The 14,350-nt window shown below is 40.5% G+C and overlaps 1 protein-coding gene across 7 annotated transcripts in view; it reads right to left on the minus strand.

Annotated features, from left to right (window-relative positions):
• Nucleotides 1–14,350, minus strand: part of neo1a (neogenin 1a) — a 186,552-nt gene that overhangs the window by 6,790 nt on the left and 165,412 nt on the right. For 6 of the 7 annotated variants that reach the window (XM_028587139.1, XM_028586959.1, XM_028586876.1 and 3 more), the window contains exons 17-20: nt 7,386–7,618; nt 4,076–4,214; nt 2,078–2,185; nt 1,382–1,576 (exon numbers count right to left, since the gene is read on the minus strand). In XM_028587139.1, the coding sequence (XP_028442940.1) occupies nt 1,382–1,576; nt 2,078–2,185; nt 4,076–4,214; nt 7,386–7,618 (675 nt within the window). The remainder of the gene's footprint in view (nt 1–1,381; nt 1,577–2,077; nt 2,186–4,075; nt 4,215–7,385; nt 7,619–14,350) is intronic. The other variant, XM_028587047.1, reaches the window with a different exon arrangement.

The following is a 14,350-nucleotide window of genomic DNA, read 5'->3' on the forward strand; positions in this document are numbered from 1 at the left end:
TTATTATTATTCCTCTGTCAAACGTTCATGTGATACACTATAATGTGAACATTTCTACAAGCACAAACAGATTTTAGCCGATCATGAAGCCCAAGTTTTCATCAGCCCAGAAGATGGTAAACTCTAGAGAGAGAGAGAGATACATGAGGTGCAGAGTCAGCAGTGAAAGACAAAGTGTGGAAGGGGAGTTTACCTTGGTCATTAGCCATTTTGTCAGAGGACTCAGCTTAACAGGCCAAAGGAGAGCAGGGAGGGAGAGACAATAAAAAGCAAAAAACAGGTTAGCCGAAAAGAGCAGCGTGGGAGACAGAATTAAAGCGAGAGATGGGAGTTGTGAGGAGGACAGAAACTAGAAGAATAAGAACCAAACCGCAAGAGTGTACTACAGACCCAGCCAAGCTGACATTAAAGAGCAAAGCATCTCAGTAAAGATTATAAATAGTATCCTACAAACGGTACAATAAAACACATACTGCTTTAAGTCAAATACTTTACTAAACATCCCATGAGTAAAAATGTCCTTTAAAGAGGATTCAGCCCTGTAAAAAAAAAAATTCAGATAAAAACAAAATAAGGTGTATGCAGCAACACCAAACTGAACCCGAAATGGCTTCAATTTAGAGTTGGGTGCAAATTTGCTGATCAGACTTTGCAGTAATTTGGTCATCCCCTAACCAATCAACAAGGCTTGGGAAATGTGCCTGTCACAGCTCTCGAAAGACTATCTCACAACAACAACAACATCAGGTGAATTTGTCAGATACGTGTTGAGTAGAAAATGTATTTAAGCCAGGACATCCTGGCGCTGTGTTGGCCAATCACATACACACAAGCACACATTCCTGGTGGATTACTTTGTAATGTGAAGCTCGTAGTTCAACCGTTCACCTTTTGTTGAGCAATGTTTTTAAAGCTTTAAATGCATTCATCTGTTACTCCAACTGGACTTCCTGCATTGCATTTCATTGTCAGTGCCTCAAACAACACGCCTCCACCAACGCAGCCCTGTGCCTTGTGATGTTTTCAGTCTGAATTCCCGTTAACGAAGCTGTTATGGCATGCATAACGTTTCAGCAAACAGCTGCAACGTACTTGAATGTGCTCTTTCACATAAACGGCAACGCCACCACCACGTTTGTTGGCCAACACGGCGCAAAATTAGCATTCATTACTGGCGACCTGACTAATGTAAATCCAATATTCATTCTCTCCTCTTTTAGCTCTTTTGGGAGTTCCACTACAGAACAGCTCTTGAAGTGATAGGTGGGATTAGATACTTCTGAGTATTAAATCATTCTCGAACGGGCAAAAGGGTGGATCCAATTTCATTGTACAACTTGTCCTTATCATGTTCCCATCTCATCTTGTTTTCCAAACTTACTCTTTGGAGTGCGGAAATGTACGGCCTCAGACATGGGGCCCATGCCCTTTGAGTTCCGGGCCTGGATCTTGAAGTAGTAGGTGGTGTCCAGCGTCAGATCCTGGATCTGGTGGGTCAGGCGGTTGCCCACCACTGGTTCAATAACCCAGTCATGGACCTCAGCGTTCACATCTGTACTGTAGTAGATGATATAGCCTACAACAGGGAAGGTCAGAAAGAGAGAGAGAGACAAATCCGTTAAGACTCAGTGGCTTTGATGCTGAATAGATCAACTACAAATACTACAATACTGTTGTGCTACTTCTTCCAAGTCAAACTACACAATCCGAGGCTTGTATTGTACGTTATCATTGGGTTTTTACATTTCACTGCATTATATCTCCTATTGGCAAAAACGTTTAAGCCTGCAGTCTTTGATCACTACTGCATACAAAGTCTGAGGAAAAAGTGCAAGGAAAATACATTTTCTTTTGAAATTTGACATACAGAATCATTTTGTGTAGATCAATTATCCACCTTAATGTGATTCAATGAGTCAACAAGATGGAAATCAGAAATCTTGGTCTTTTTCAGACCAGAAAACACCAGATTTTGTTGTTATAGCTAGGGAGGGATATATAGGTAGAACCTGAGTATAGATCTATCTGTGAGGCCAGAACATGCAGTATGTAACACACAAGAGAGACCGAGACTCACCAGTGATCTTTCCATTGGCCTCAGAGGGAGGCTGCCAGTTGACAATGATAGTGCGAGGTTTGTTCTCTTTGCTCACCACGGTCACGTCTTTCGGGGAGGAGCTGGGAACTGTGGGTTGAGCAGTAATTGGTCATTTGTTGCATTATTATTGAGTTCAGATAAAAAGGTAAAGATGGCACGAGGTGTGTATAGTTTTAAATTTAACAACATGGTGCACTCACAATATATGAGTAAACTGTGTGTGTATGTAGCTTAGCACATCTTGTTTGGATATTGTGTGTGCATTGAATGTGTCTAGGACCGCCCTCAAAACTCACGACCCAAAGTTTATGACATGTTTACACGTGTGTGTTTATGACCCCGTAGATAAAATCCAGTTGCACACTTGTGAAATGAACCCCTGGTTGGGCAGAAATGAAAAACTGGCTGTTCTCCTCACCTCTCAATAAAAACAAAAAGCCCAATAAATCTCAATCCAATACTGCATATAAAGATGCCGTTTCAAAGAAAATTAGTTTCAGAACATTAAAAAAAAGTTTGTTTTTAATGTTCGGTTTATTGTCAGGCAACGTTTAGCTCAGCAGTTACAACTTACAATGATGTATGGGCGCTGACACTTTAGTATCGGCAGCATTGGGTATGCAGCACTGCAGGAATCAAACAAATACTGAGGGGATTGGATATTTCCAATACAAGAATGGCCAATGGATTTTTAAGGACTATATGTTGCTATGGTGACAGCACTATAAGTCATTTTAACAACGATATAGTCAATTTATGCAATTTGGATCCAGCGGACTCAGGGGGGACAGTAATCATACTGTCATCCCTCAGATATTGTGCCAAGCAAAAGGTAACATTAAGTTTAACAGTAATGGAATAATAAACCAAAACAAAATGTATTTTTTTTGTATAAACTTGAAACCATAAAAGAGTCAGGTCTCAGTTTACTCCTCAGCAGGCCAAGGGGTCTGCAAATCAACGTGAACAAATAATTTGTTTTAACACAAAACTGCATTTGTATTCTTAGGACTATGGTTATTATTAAGTCATGATTTTTCCAATTGCGTATTTTGCGTGAAAGCAGGGTTAGTCCAACCTACTCTCAGTGAGCAGAGCAGTGCTGGAATTATATTGACCAATCACCATATTGGCTGCAGGTTTCCTCAATTTCCCTTGCAGTTAGTGTAAGGGCTCCTGCACACTGCCTGCGTGGCGTGAGCGTGGCGTTTCTGTTGCTTGTCATTTGCGTGGCGGCTGCCTGGCGTTTTCTATGTCTTTGCACACCAGAAACGTGTCTGACGCGGTGCTTTCTCCTGCTAGCCTTGTCTGTACACATGTATGCGTTTCCCATAAACATAAATATACACTGATCATCGGCAGTATTGACGGCAAAATAGGCTACAGAATATTCTGTTCTGTATTGACACGTGTAATATTTGAAAATCGATAATTATTTATTATTATTTCTTAAATTACATTTATATCTGCATTTACGTCAAAACCAAGAGACTTTCAAACATCGAAATGTCATTTATTAAATGTATTCATGTGATGAATATCTTTTCGTATTCTATTTTGCCTGGAAACGCTTCCAACACGCCTCCGTGAAAAATAGGCGTCGGTCCTATTTCTAGCATGCAACCGTTTTCGGCGCGGCCCGGATCGCGCCCGAGGCGTGCGTGTCGCGCAGGCAGCGTGCAAGCTCTAACCTGTTAACATGGGAACCGAAATACTAACGGACACGCCACGCAGCCAGTGTGTAGAAGCTCTAAGATCTACTGATAAACACCTTTTATTATTATTATGGTTATATTGTTATATACTGTGCAGTGACAGCTTGATTTTCCACAGGTCTGTCCTCTCCTTCCATTTAGGCTGCAAAAAGTGAAATGTTACTCCCAGCCAGCCAGGGGCTCGTTACACTGGACACACGGTTGGTTTATGTCTTTGTGATGTAATGTACGTGTGTGTGTGTGTGTGTGTGTGCGCTCCTACTGGTCTCAAAGGTGGTGCCCTGTGCAGTCATGCTCCACGTGCTTGCGCGGCGCCCTTTGGTGACCATGACGGAGAACTCGTACAGCGTGTTGGGCTTCAGACCCGTCACCATGTGGTTCAGGCTAGTGGTGTTAGCCATCTGGGGAGAGACAGGCAAACACAATAAACACACACAATAAACAATTCTGTCTCTTGATTACATTCACTGAACACAGATGGGAGTCTCCGGGAAGTCCAAAGTAGTTTGTCATTTTTAACCCCACTCACGATTATTTTTTACAATCCATTAGTCTGCTGATTATTTTCTTGATTGATTGATTCATATTTTAGTTGATAAAACGTCAAAAGAAATCACAAACCTTCATATGTCTTGTTTTCTCTAACACTCCATAAGATAAACATATGAAGTTTACTATCAGATAAGACAAAAAAAAGCAACAAATCCTGTTATAAGTGAACGTTTGACACTTGTCTGAAAAATCATTTAAACGATTATTCCATTATTGAAACAGTTGTCATTCACTTCACATCGACTAGATACAATGATCATTAACACGCTCACTACTCTGTGAGTGTTGTGCAGAGCTTAGAATATGTTACACACACTGACCACTGAGTGGAACCAGAACCGCAAATATTTGTCATCTTGGGTATGAAAATATAGTGCCACACAAAGACAAGTGTAGCCATTATGAATACAAAAGTAAAACCAAATACAGCGGATTACTAGCATCATGAATAGTTACACAAAATGCAACGCACCAGCGGTGTATTTCACATGTATATAAAACTTTATACATTTTTAAATTAGTAACATTGAGTTATGTAAACATTGATCTTGATATTTTGCTGGCCTGAGCTGGCAGGCTTGCTTCTGGGTCGCAGCAGGAGTAAGTCAGGTTCGCCGGTCTCTAACAGCCCTATCTATAACGTTGCGTGCTATGACAAAAGTGCAGTTCTCCGGTGGGGGCTGTCAAACAGAGGGCAGTGGGATAGAAAAAGAAAACACTCTGTTCTTAAGAGACATGCTGCCAGTTTTAGAGCAGTCGTCTCTTGAATAATGTACAAGCTTGTCTGGCTAGACTCGCTCTAAGAGTGAAGAGGACATGGTGAACAGCGGCGTTAAGGTGAAGGCATCCCTGTTGGTTGGCCTGGTCTCAAGATATACAGGATGTACAAGATGTAGTTTTCAGAGTGAAGAAGCCACTGATAAAGCACACCAGAGAAAGACCAACAGACTTGTTAATATGTTGAATTTGGTTAATTTGACAGAAACATAATGAGCTGGTGGTACTCTTTAATTACTGTCACAGTGAGAGAATCAAACCAATTTGAGTATTCAGCAGCAAGACTTGACTGCTGAGTCTGTGTGTGTCTGTGTGTGTGTGTGTGTGTTGGCTAAATGAAGAATGCAGATCTACAGACTCTTTTCTGAATTATTTATCAGTAGACGCAGGCCTTCATCGGAGCTTTGCTCGCTCACAGGATTGCATACATGCATGGCGCCATAAACACGAACGCATGCAGTAGTATTTGGAGGGATGTAATAATTGAGCTGAAGGTCAAGAATCAGAAGCTGAATCTCAAACACCTTGTTTTAGGCTCAGCTCGCCGTGACTCACTACAAATATTTACTACTCTATTTAACGCTTTAGTGCGTAACGTTTTGATATGAATGAACTTACATTCAAGGCATCGCCAAATGAGTTACTACAAAGCTAATTAAGACTATCAGCTCCACACAACTCTCTCTGGATTTCTCAGGATGGCTAAGTTCAGAAGATTGTGGCGTCCGGTGACTTTCCCGCGCAGAACCTTGAGTGAAGATAATTACCTCTTCTGAGGAGTACATCATGTTTTTTTAATCCTCCGTGTCCTCCTTGGCTACTAGCAACTGCGTGGAAGAAGGCGGGGCGGAGGCTTGTATCATGTGGACGCGTTACTTAGAATTCCTCATGTGGGCGACAGAAACTACGCACTATAGCTTTAACACATTACACTCATGACTTCTTTTTTTTCTTCATTTTGTTCTATACTACTGTAAATTGAATATGTTTGGGTTTTGGACTGTTTGTTAGAAATAAAACAAGCAATCAAGTCCTTGGGCTGTGGAAAATTGTTATTTTCCTTGTTCATATACATATTTTCTGACATTTTATAGACTAAACAATCAATTAATGAAGACTATAATAGCAATAATAAAGTTGTATTAAATTACTCAAAGAGTGAGAGTGAATGATGGAGTGAATGATGGAAAGAGGTTGTTGACTGACTTCTTTATTACAACAACACAAGTTTGTTTGGCTGCACTGTAAACAGCTACACCAGTTGCTCCTCTGTTTTTTTGCCTTTATTGGGCAGTCAGGAGTGAAAAGGGATAACAGGAAACAACACGCAACAAGACGCTTCTCTTCTGCTGTATTACCAACAAAGTAGCTGCTTAACAACTGTTTGCTGTGGTATTAAACTACACTTGCAGTAACCACTGTTGCCAAATCAACCAGGACGGAAATCTTAAGGGCTATAACCTTTATAGCTTATGAAAAGAATCCTTATTTGCAGTCAGTAAAAACAACCCTTTAACGTAATACACCATAGCGAGGCCTTTAGAGTTTAATTAAACCACTGTATCTACGGATACAGACAACCTTTAACAGGAATGCAGAGCAAAGAGAATTTCATTCGACCTACTGTACATCCTCATGATCAACTATAATACAAGTCTTGTTAATATCTTGTAAATTAAAATTGTGACCCTGTGAACTCTTACTCAACCAAAACCCATGTTGAGAAGAAGACTAATGCTGCAACACAAAATTCCAAGGAAGAATTTCTTAATTTTTTCCACCTTTTTATTTTCTATTTTTCAAAACGTTGGATGATATAGATTATTGCTCGGTTACAAACATCAGCATTATGTTGCCACTGTTCTTGGGAAATGCTCAGCTTGACATTTCTTTTTTAATTTTCAGCACAATAATACATCTCTCTGGTAAGTGTAGGCGTGAAGGGAAGCACAAAGTCCCACTGCTCTGAAATACACAGATATCGCACTGTATTAAATGAAGGTGTATCACCAAAGTTTGATTACACTAAAATGATTTGAGTTGTACTTTAGTGAATCACAACGAGTTGTTAACAACTTATTTGAGCTAAAAGGTGCCGAGCTAAACTGGAGCTTCTTTTCTTGGAGAAATCCTCCTCAATTTAATTACCAGTGCGAATTTCAGGCCTTTTCAATCTAATCATTTTAAGAAATCTACTTCCTGAATTGAACGAACAGGTAAAACCGTGAACAAGAATCTCTTACCTTCACTTTAGTGTTGGCAGGGATGTTGGTCTTCCAGCGCACTGTGTAGAAGCGGTTATCTGTGATCTTTTGGTTCTTGGGCAGCGAGTTGTCAGCCCAGGTCACCTTGATGGTGTCGTGGCTCAGCACGGAGGCCTGAACACCCACGGGTGGCATCATGGGAGAGGGATCTGGTACTGGGGTGAATGGAGCAGGATAGATTTCGTACGTGTCAACATCGGGGTCTATGGGGTCTGCACGTCAGGCAGGAAACCCGCATGCATGCACACAAATTAAAATGGAAAAAATTAAAACATAAAGACAAGCGTGGCAGATCAGACAATGGATACAAAACAGGATGCAGGGAGCAACAAACAGAAGAAATTAAGATTAATGAGTTAAAATGAAGAAGAGGGAGGGAGAAGTGCAACAAGGATGGGATTGGGAAGGGTGAAGAAAAAGAGAGAGAAGATTCTATTAGAAAAACAGACACAGACCTCTACAATAAGACAAATCTACAGACCTGGCTGCTATATAGAAGCTACTGTATAGTATGTGGTGTTCTATCTAACAGTGTTCTATCTACTGTAGCACTACAGAGAGAGAAAGAGGAAGTGGTTCTCTATTCATAAGAAAAGATTACGGTAAACGGAAAACTAGGCTGAAAGCACATACCCACAATCCTACAGTCAACTTTTCATTTTTCATTTCACGTATGTAAGTGCAAATACTGAAATGTCTTTCAAAAGGTTTACACCACGGAGTTTTTCATTCAACATTTGAATGTAAAGTGGATAGACAAAAGGACACTGAATGCACTGGAAAAAAAAATCTTTTTGCAGAATAACCTCAATGAGCTGCATCTCGTCCTTGAAAACTATAGAAAGAATACAGAGGCTTTAAGTGAACGATGCCTGCAGGCATGGAAGAAGGTTACGGACAAGCGGTGGCTGTGGCTGGATGTGTACGTTGCCGAGCGCTGCTTCTGTTCTGAGGCTCAAAAGGCGTTGAGTGAAAAGCTTGCGGCGAAAGTTTCCTCTTTTAATCAATATTAGAAAGTGACGTGCATCACTCCTATTGTGAGGATACGATAAGAAGTACGTTTTATTTAGTACCTAACAATGTAGCATAATGCCATCCTGTATGATATCTTCATTATTTTGTTATTGCTGTACATGTTTAAATTATTTAAATACATTTTAAACTGTATTTTTTTTAAATATATTTTTAGGGTGTCTATGTATCTATTCAGCAAATAAGTGCTGAATTAATTTTTGAAATCTAGTGGTATTCACTTAACCCAGTCCAGCACTTATTAACTCTGCCTATGAAAAATGGCATTAAGTAAGTATGTATTGTAACAACCACCTGTTGTTTAGTCATCTGTTTATGTAAGCGTAATAGTGTGAATATGTGCTTGACGAAGAACACTTGAGTGTGTTTGTGTGCAATGTGCCTGCCCATTACACCCCATAAAACTCAGTGTGAGTGTGTATGAGAGGAGGAGCTCAAAACAAGCAGCTTCTGGCCAGGATATTGAAGGATAAATACTGGTTTCACTGTTGGGGTGTAAGGAAAAGAGTTGGTCAGTCACCCATGATGACACTCCTCTTCGACCACTTGTTGGTCCTCTCCTCCCCACCGCACTCCATTTGACACCTCTTTGTACTGAGCTGCTTTCATTATATTCCCAAGACTGAGTCAGAGAAAGAGTGTGTGTGTGTGTGTGTGTGTGTGTGTGTGTGTGTGTGTGTGTGTGTGTGCGTGCGTGCGTGCGTGTCTGTCTGTGTGTGCATGACAAAAATCAGAAAATGCATGTAGCCGTGGAGAGGCACTGAGTATTTTGGGTCGGGGCACACAAACGCCATTTCTTTACCCAGTAGAAAACACTGCAGGAAAGAGGCCGACTTGCCCGTGTAACATTATGTTACACATAGGGGTGCAAATTGATAGGTGGAATAATCAAGCTTGCATTTCCTCAAATGTATGTATGTATTCATATTTCATATGTTCTATAATGTGTTATTATAATCTAGGTAGAAGGTCACAGAGATGCCAAGAGGCCCTATGCATGAGAAGAGAGGATCTGATCCAGATGTTTAAGTTCTGTGAACAACAAGTTAGAGGCCCTTATTGATTTAGGTGTCCAGGGTTTGTTACGTATTCTGAAAGCCAACATCTGAATAATAACTTATGTGAGGTCCCACCTATGACCTTTGGGGGGGCCTACAGGATACTTGAGTCTATCCGAGCATGGGACCCTTACAGTGTTAGGATGAGATCATGAATAAGGGTTTCCTGGTGGGCGGCCCCAGAAAGTATAAAATGTATGTTCAATCCTAAGATCGAGAGACACTTTGGGTACATGCAGCTTGTGTGTGTACACATGGTTATCTCCCTTGCTCAATATTGAATAAAGCTGCCTATAATCTGAAATAATCTGAAATCATCTGAGTCGTGATCTGTGAGCATCTCCATCATCATTTCCAGAGAGTTCCATCTATCAGTTGGCGTCACGAACCAAGTGCAGCAACAGCAAGAAAGGTGAGTAGATGTTTTATTCTGTATAGAATGAAGGATTTGCTCCCTTTTATTGCTTAAGTCTGTAAAGAACTGGTGTGGGGATGGGAAAATGATGGAGATTTGATTGGTTGTGAATTGACAATTGGGTGCCACTAAAATGCATGTTTAAATTCCAAAATGTTTTGAGAGTTTTGAATTGTTGAAAGCTAGGTGCCTTCATCAAATCTAACCTGCGAAGTGCTGGCCAGCACAAAAGAGATAGATTCTGTGTGAGATTGTAGTGAAGATTCTGAGAGAAAAGAATAAAACAGCTGTGAGACCAGCGTAGAGACCCGCTGAAGAACAGAGACGTATATGAGAGGACTCTGTTGTATGTTTGAAAGTACCAGCATAGATAAATGTTGATGACAGAGACGTATATGACAGGACTCTGTGTGTGATTGTGGCCCAGAATTGCTGGTACGCCGCGTGGGTATTACTGATTTTTGTGCAATTGTGGTGCGGGACTTCTCTGTGTGAGTAGCCATCCCTGTTGGGGGAAGTTACAGAGCATAGAGTCGAGCAATGACTGGGTGGAGTTTATGATGACGGAGAGACGTCGGAGGTAGAGTATTTTTGAGAGCCCTGTAGACAGTGGACAGAAGACAGGGGAGTGTGAGTGTTTAGTAAGTTACGCAGGACACAGAGAGGAGTTTAGATGAGTATTTAGTATTTGATGATGGGACAGAGCCGGTAAAACTTCGACACTGAATACGAACGACTTTGATTTCGGATTGGGGTGCAGCGAAGGCTTCTTTGTCAGTCTTTTGTCTTGCTTTATTTGTTGTAAGTCTGCAATTTTACAATGGATCAAAATAATAGTAAAAAAATATGTCAGGCACTAACATTACAGAAGAAAACAGAGCATGATTTACCTAGGAAACAGAGGAAAATTGTTAAGGAATGGCTGAGGACAAACCCTCATTTGAAAGCAGAAGTTACAAAACCGATAGAAGATATGACACCGAGAGAATGGATTTTAAACAAATTAGGAATTTTTTATGTTGAACCCTTTCTGACGGAGTTAAATAAATGGTCTGATTCTGCTTACCCTCTTGAAGGAAGTTTTCAGAAAAAGGATTTGGATTTAATGAGGGAATATTTGGTTGAAAAGGTAAAAGTACCCAATTCAACTTGGGTTATGTCTGATATGGGGGAAGTTGATAATGCATGGGACTTGTTAGCTTCACAGTATCTTGATAATGTACTTAAGGCAAAAACCTTTGCTAAGGTCATTGTGCCAAAGAAATGGGTGACATTTGTGAAAGTGGGAAACCGAACAAATAAATCTGATTCCTGTGAAGAAATAGAGCGAACTAATCCAATTTTGATGGAACATCAGACTGACCGGGTTAATGTTATTTTTATGAAAACTAAGAATGGTAATGTTGCTGTCAAAACATTGACAATTGAGTAAAACAAATAATCAAAATTGGATTTTAGTAATGTATAGGCCTTTAAGTATAGTTGAAATGATTAGCTGTTTAATTGCTTAGTTAAGTTGACGGGACGGATGTGATCATTTCCAGTTTCAGAAATGGGAGGATTTTTCTGCATTGTTACTTTTGATACTTTAAGTACATATTTTTATGGTACTTTTCTTACTTAGGTAATATTTTTGTAGCAACATTCTGAATCGATGATGTCATGGGTTAGAATGTAGAAAGATAATCAAGGAAACTAAAATGAGTATGATTAAAAGTACAAATAACGCTTCTCGGGGAGTTGCGTTTCGTGTTTATTCAGTGTGCCTTGATGGATGTCAGAGCGGGCCCGTCTCACTCCCCCTACAAGCTGCGAGACCGTTGTCAAGCTGTTCCAGAACCAGAACTACGACCAGGAGATTAAGAACAGTGGACTCAACCACCAGCAGTCCAATTCGACGAATGCTGGGTTCAGTATTCAATGTTATCGGCAACATGCTCTCTCCCTCACACACTCGCAGCAGAAACACATCTGGAGCTAGAGGACAGGCTGAGGGAGGGCCTGCAGTCAACTACCCATGTTCGAAGTGGCTGAAAGCCTGGGGACATGTGGTTTTTTTGGGGCATGATCAGAGACTGACATTAAGGAAGTAATGTCCCTCATGTCCACAATGTATTCTGGTGAAACACGTCCATATGAACTGAAGTTTGAGTAGTTCAGCCTGACATGCCTGAAATCAGAAGAGGTATGATGCTGAACGTGATAAAGATATCCACAGTTCAGTGCTGATCACATAAGTGAGACTGTGAGCAGGACACTAGCGTGGGCGGAGAAGGTTTCGGAAAGGTCAACCTGATGACCTGAGGTCTCCTTCCCCTAACAAGAGACTCTGTCTGAAGGGAGAGCAGATGAACAGCCTGCAGACGGACTGTGAGAGGGAAAGGGGGGAGTGAGAGAGTGGATGTGCTCTGACTCACCAACGCAGGAGAAGGAGGTACTGCACTTGACAAGTACATATTTTGAAAAAAATAAACGTCCTCTAAAGAAGTAATTATTTAAAAAAAAAAAAAAAAAAAAAAAGGAAACTAACATTTTGTCTGTACCTGATGATATATGGTCTGTACAAGTTGTGGTGAATGTCCTGTTCCTGTGACAGCTTCTACCAAGATTAGTGGCAAAGATGGTAATTCAGTCAGTATTGGTGTGAGTTCATTATATTGTTCTATTTTAGTGCACCAATGACATAGGTTACTTTTGAACATGTTGTATGATTCAGTGCTGCCTAGATAATTTATTGGGAAATTTGAATTGGAAGTAAAGTAGAGTTGATATAAATACTGTAAGCAAATTGAGACTGCTAAAGTCTGAGGACTGGGAGTGACTAGCATGGAAAATAACCTACCAATATTACCATGCGTGAACTACTCTTGGATGAAGTTTGTAAAGGCACCCTTTTTATTCTTTGATACGAAAGAAGGACAATGGGTATTATAAGTGTCATTATGACCATATGGAGTGCATGAAATAGTGGTAGTGAAAAGAAAAATAAATTGTAATGAGAGATATTTTGGTCAAATGAAAAGTGTTTTGCATTGGTTAATTTGTTGTTTATCGTGTATGAGTAATCTGTTCATGTTTTTCTTTCTAAAGTACAGATTCATGAAGGGAAATCAGTTAATTACAGCCGCATAATGGCTTGAAATTTTTATCATAAAGGTTTAGAAATCTGATTTTAATATCACTATTCTGCATAAGTTGCAGTGTTGTTACTTAAGCCTGTAAATGTTAAAGGGTAAAATAACTTACATTGACTCCAGAGTTTAGATGTGCAATTCATTGATTTTAATAGTGATTACAATTTTGGCTTATTGATTACAGAAACAATGTAGTGGAAAGGAACAATTGTTTCCACATCACATGTGCAAAGAGTTTGTCTTGTGTTCAGAATGAAAACTGTAAAAGAGGTTAAGTGTGAAGAGTTTAAGATAATTGTCACAGTTCAAGATGTACACTGATTGGTTGAAATGATTGTTAGAGTTGAATAATTGCAATATCCTCCAATAGCCTCTTCCATGATTTAGTATTGGTAACAAGTTAGAGGCCCTTATTGATTTAGGTGTCCAAGGTTTGTTACGTATTCTGAAAGCCAACATCTGAATAATAACTTATGTGAGGTCCCACCTATGACCTTTGGGGGGGCCTACAGGATACTTGAGTCTATCCGAGCATGGGACCCTTACAGTGTTAGGATGAGATCATGAATAAGGGTTTCCTGGTGGGCGGCCCCAGAAAGTATAAAATGTATGTTCAATCCTAAAATCGAGAGACACTTTGGGTACATGCAGCTTGTGTGTGTACACATGGTTATCTCCCTTGTTCAATATTGAATAAAGCTGCCTATAATCTGAAATAATCTGAGTCGTCATCTGTGAGCATCTCCATCATCATTTCCAGAGAGTTCCATCTCTCAGCCCTCATTCGCTGCTCTCCAGTTAAGACGTAATATTATTATAACATATTCAACCTAGCACTCTCTCAACCGAAGTTCACAAAGTTTTTCTGCAGTTTTTTTTTTTTTTAAGTAAAAGTACTATGTAGGTCAGCTCGTCTTTTTAATCCTGACTTGAACAAACTGGCAGGAAGGGAACGCGCCCCAGAGGATTCAGCAGCAGACGATGGTGGTGGGCTTTGGTTCTGCTTTGAGCGGAAACGTTTGGATCTGACGAAGGGTTGCTAAAGCCACCACAGGGGGTCGGCATGTGTGCAGCGCTGTGTGTGTGTGTGTGTGTGTGTGTGTGTGTGTGTGAGAGAGAGTGTGTGAGGAAGAGAGAGCTTCATAGAGAGAAGTGAACAGTATGACAGCGTGCGGGTGTGCGCGAACCCCCGCGAAGCATGTTGACACGATTCATGTCATCCAGCATCCCTCCCCTCTCGAGCTCAACGATGCAATGGTGCTGCGGCAGAGACTAACTGGAGTGATCAAGGCTGAGCTGGGGAGG

This window comes from Perca flavescens, chromosome 1 (assembly GCF_004354835.1).
Source record: "Perca flavescens isolate YP-PL-M2 chromosome 1, PFLA_1.0, whole genome shotgun sequence".
NCBI lineage: Eukaryota > Metazoa > Chordata > Actinopteri > Perciformes > Percidae > Perca > Perca flavescens.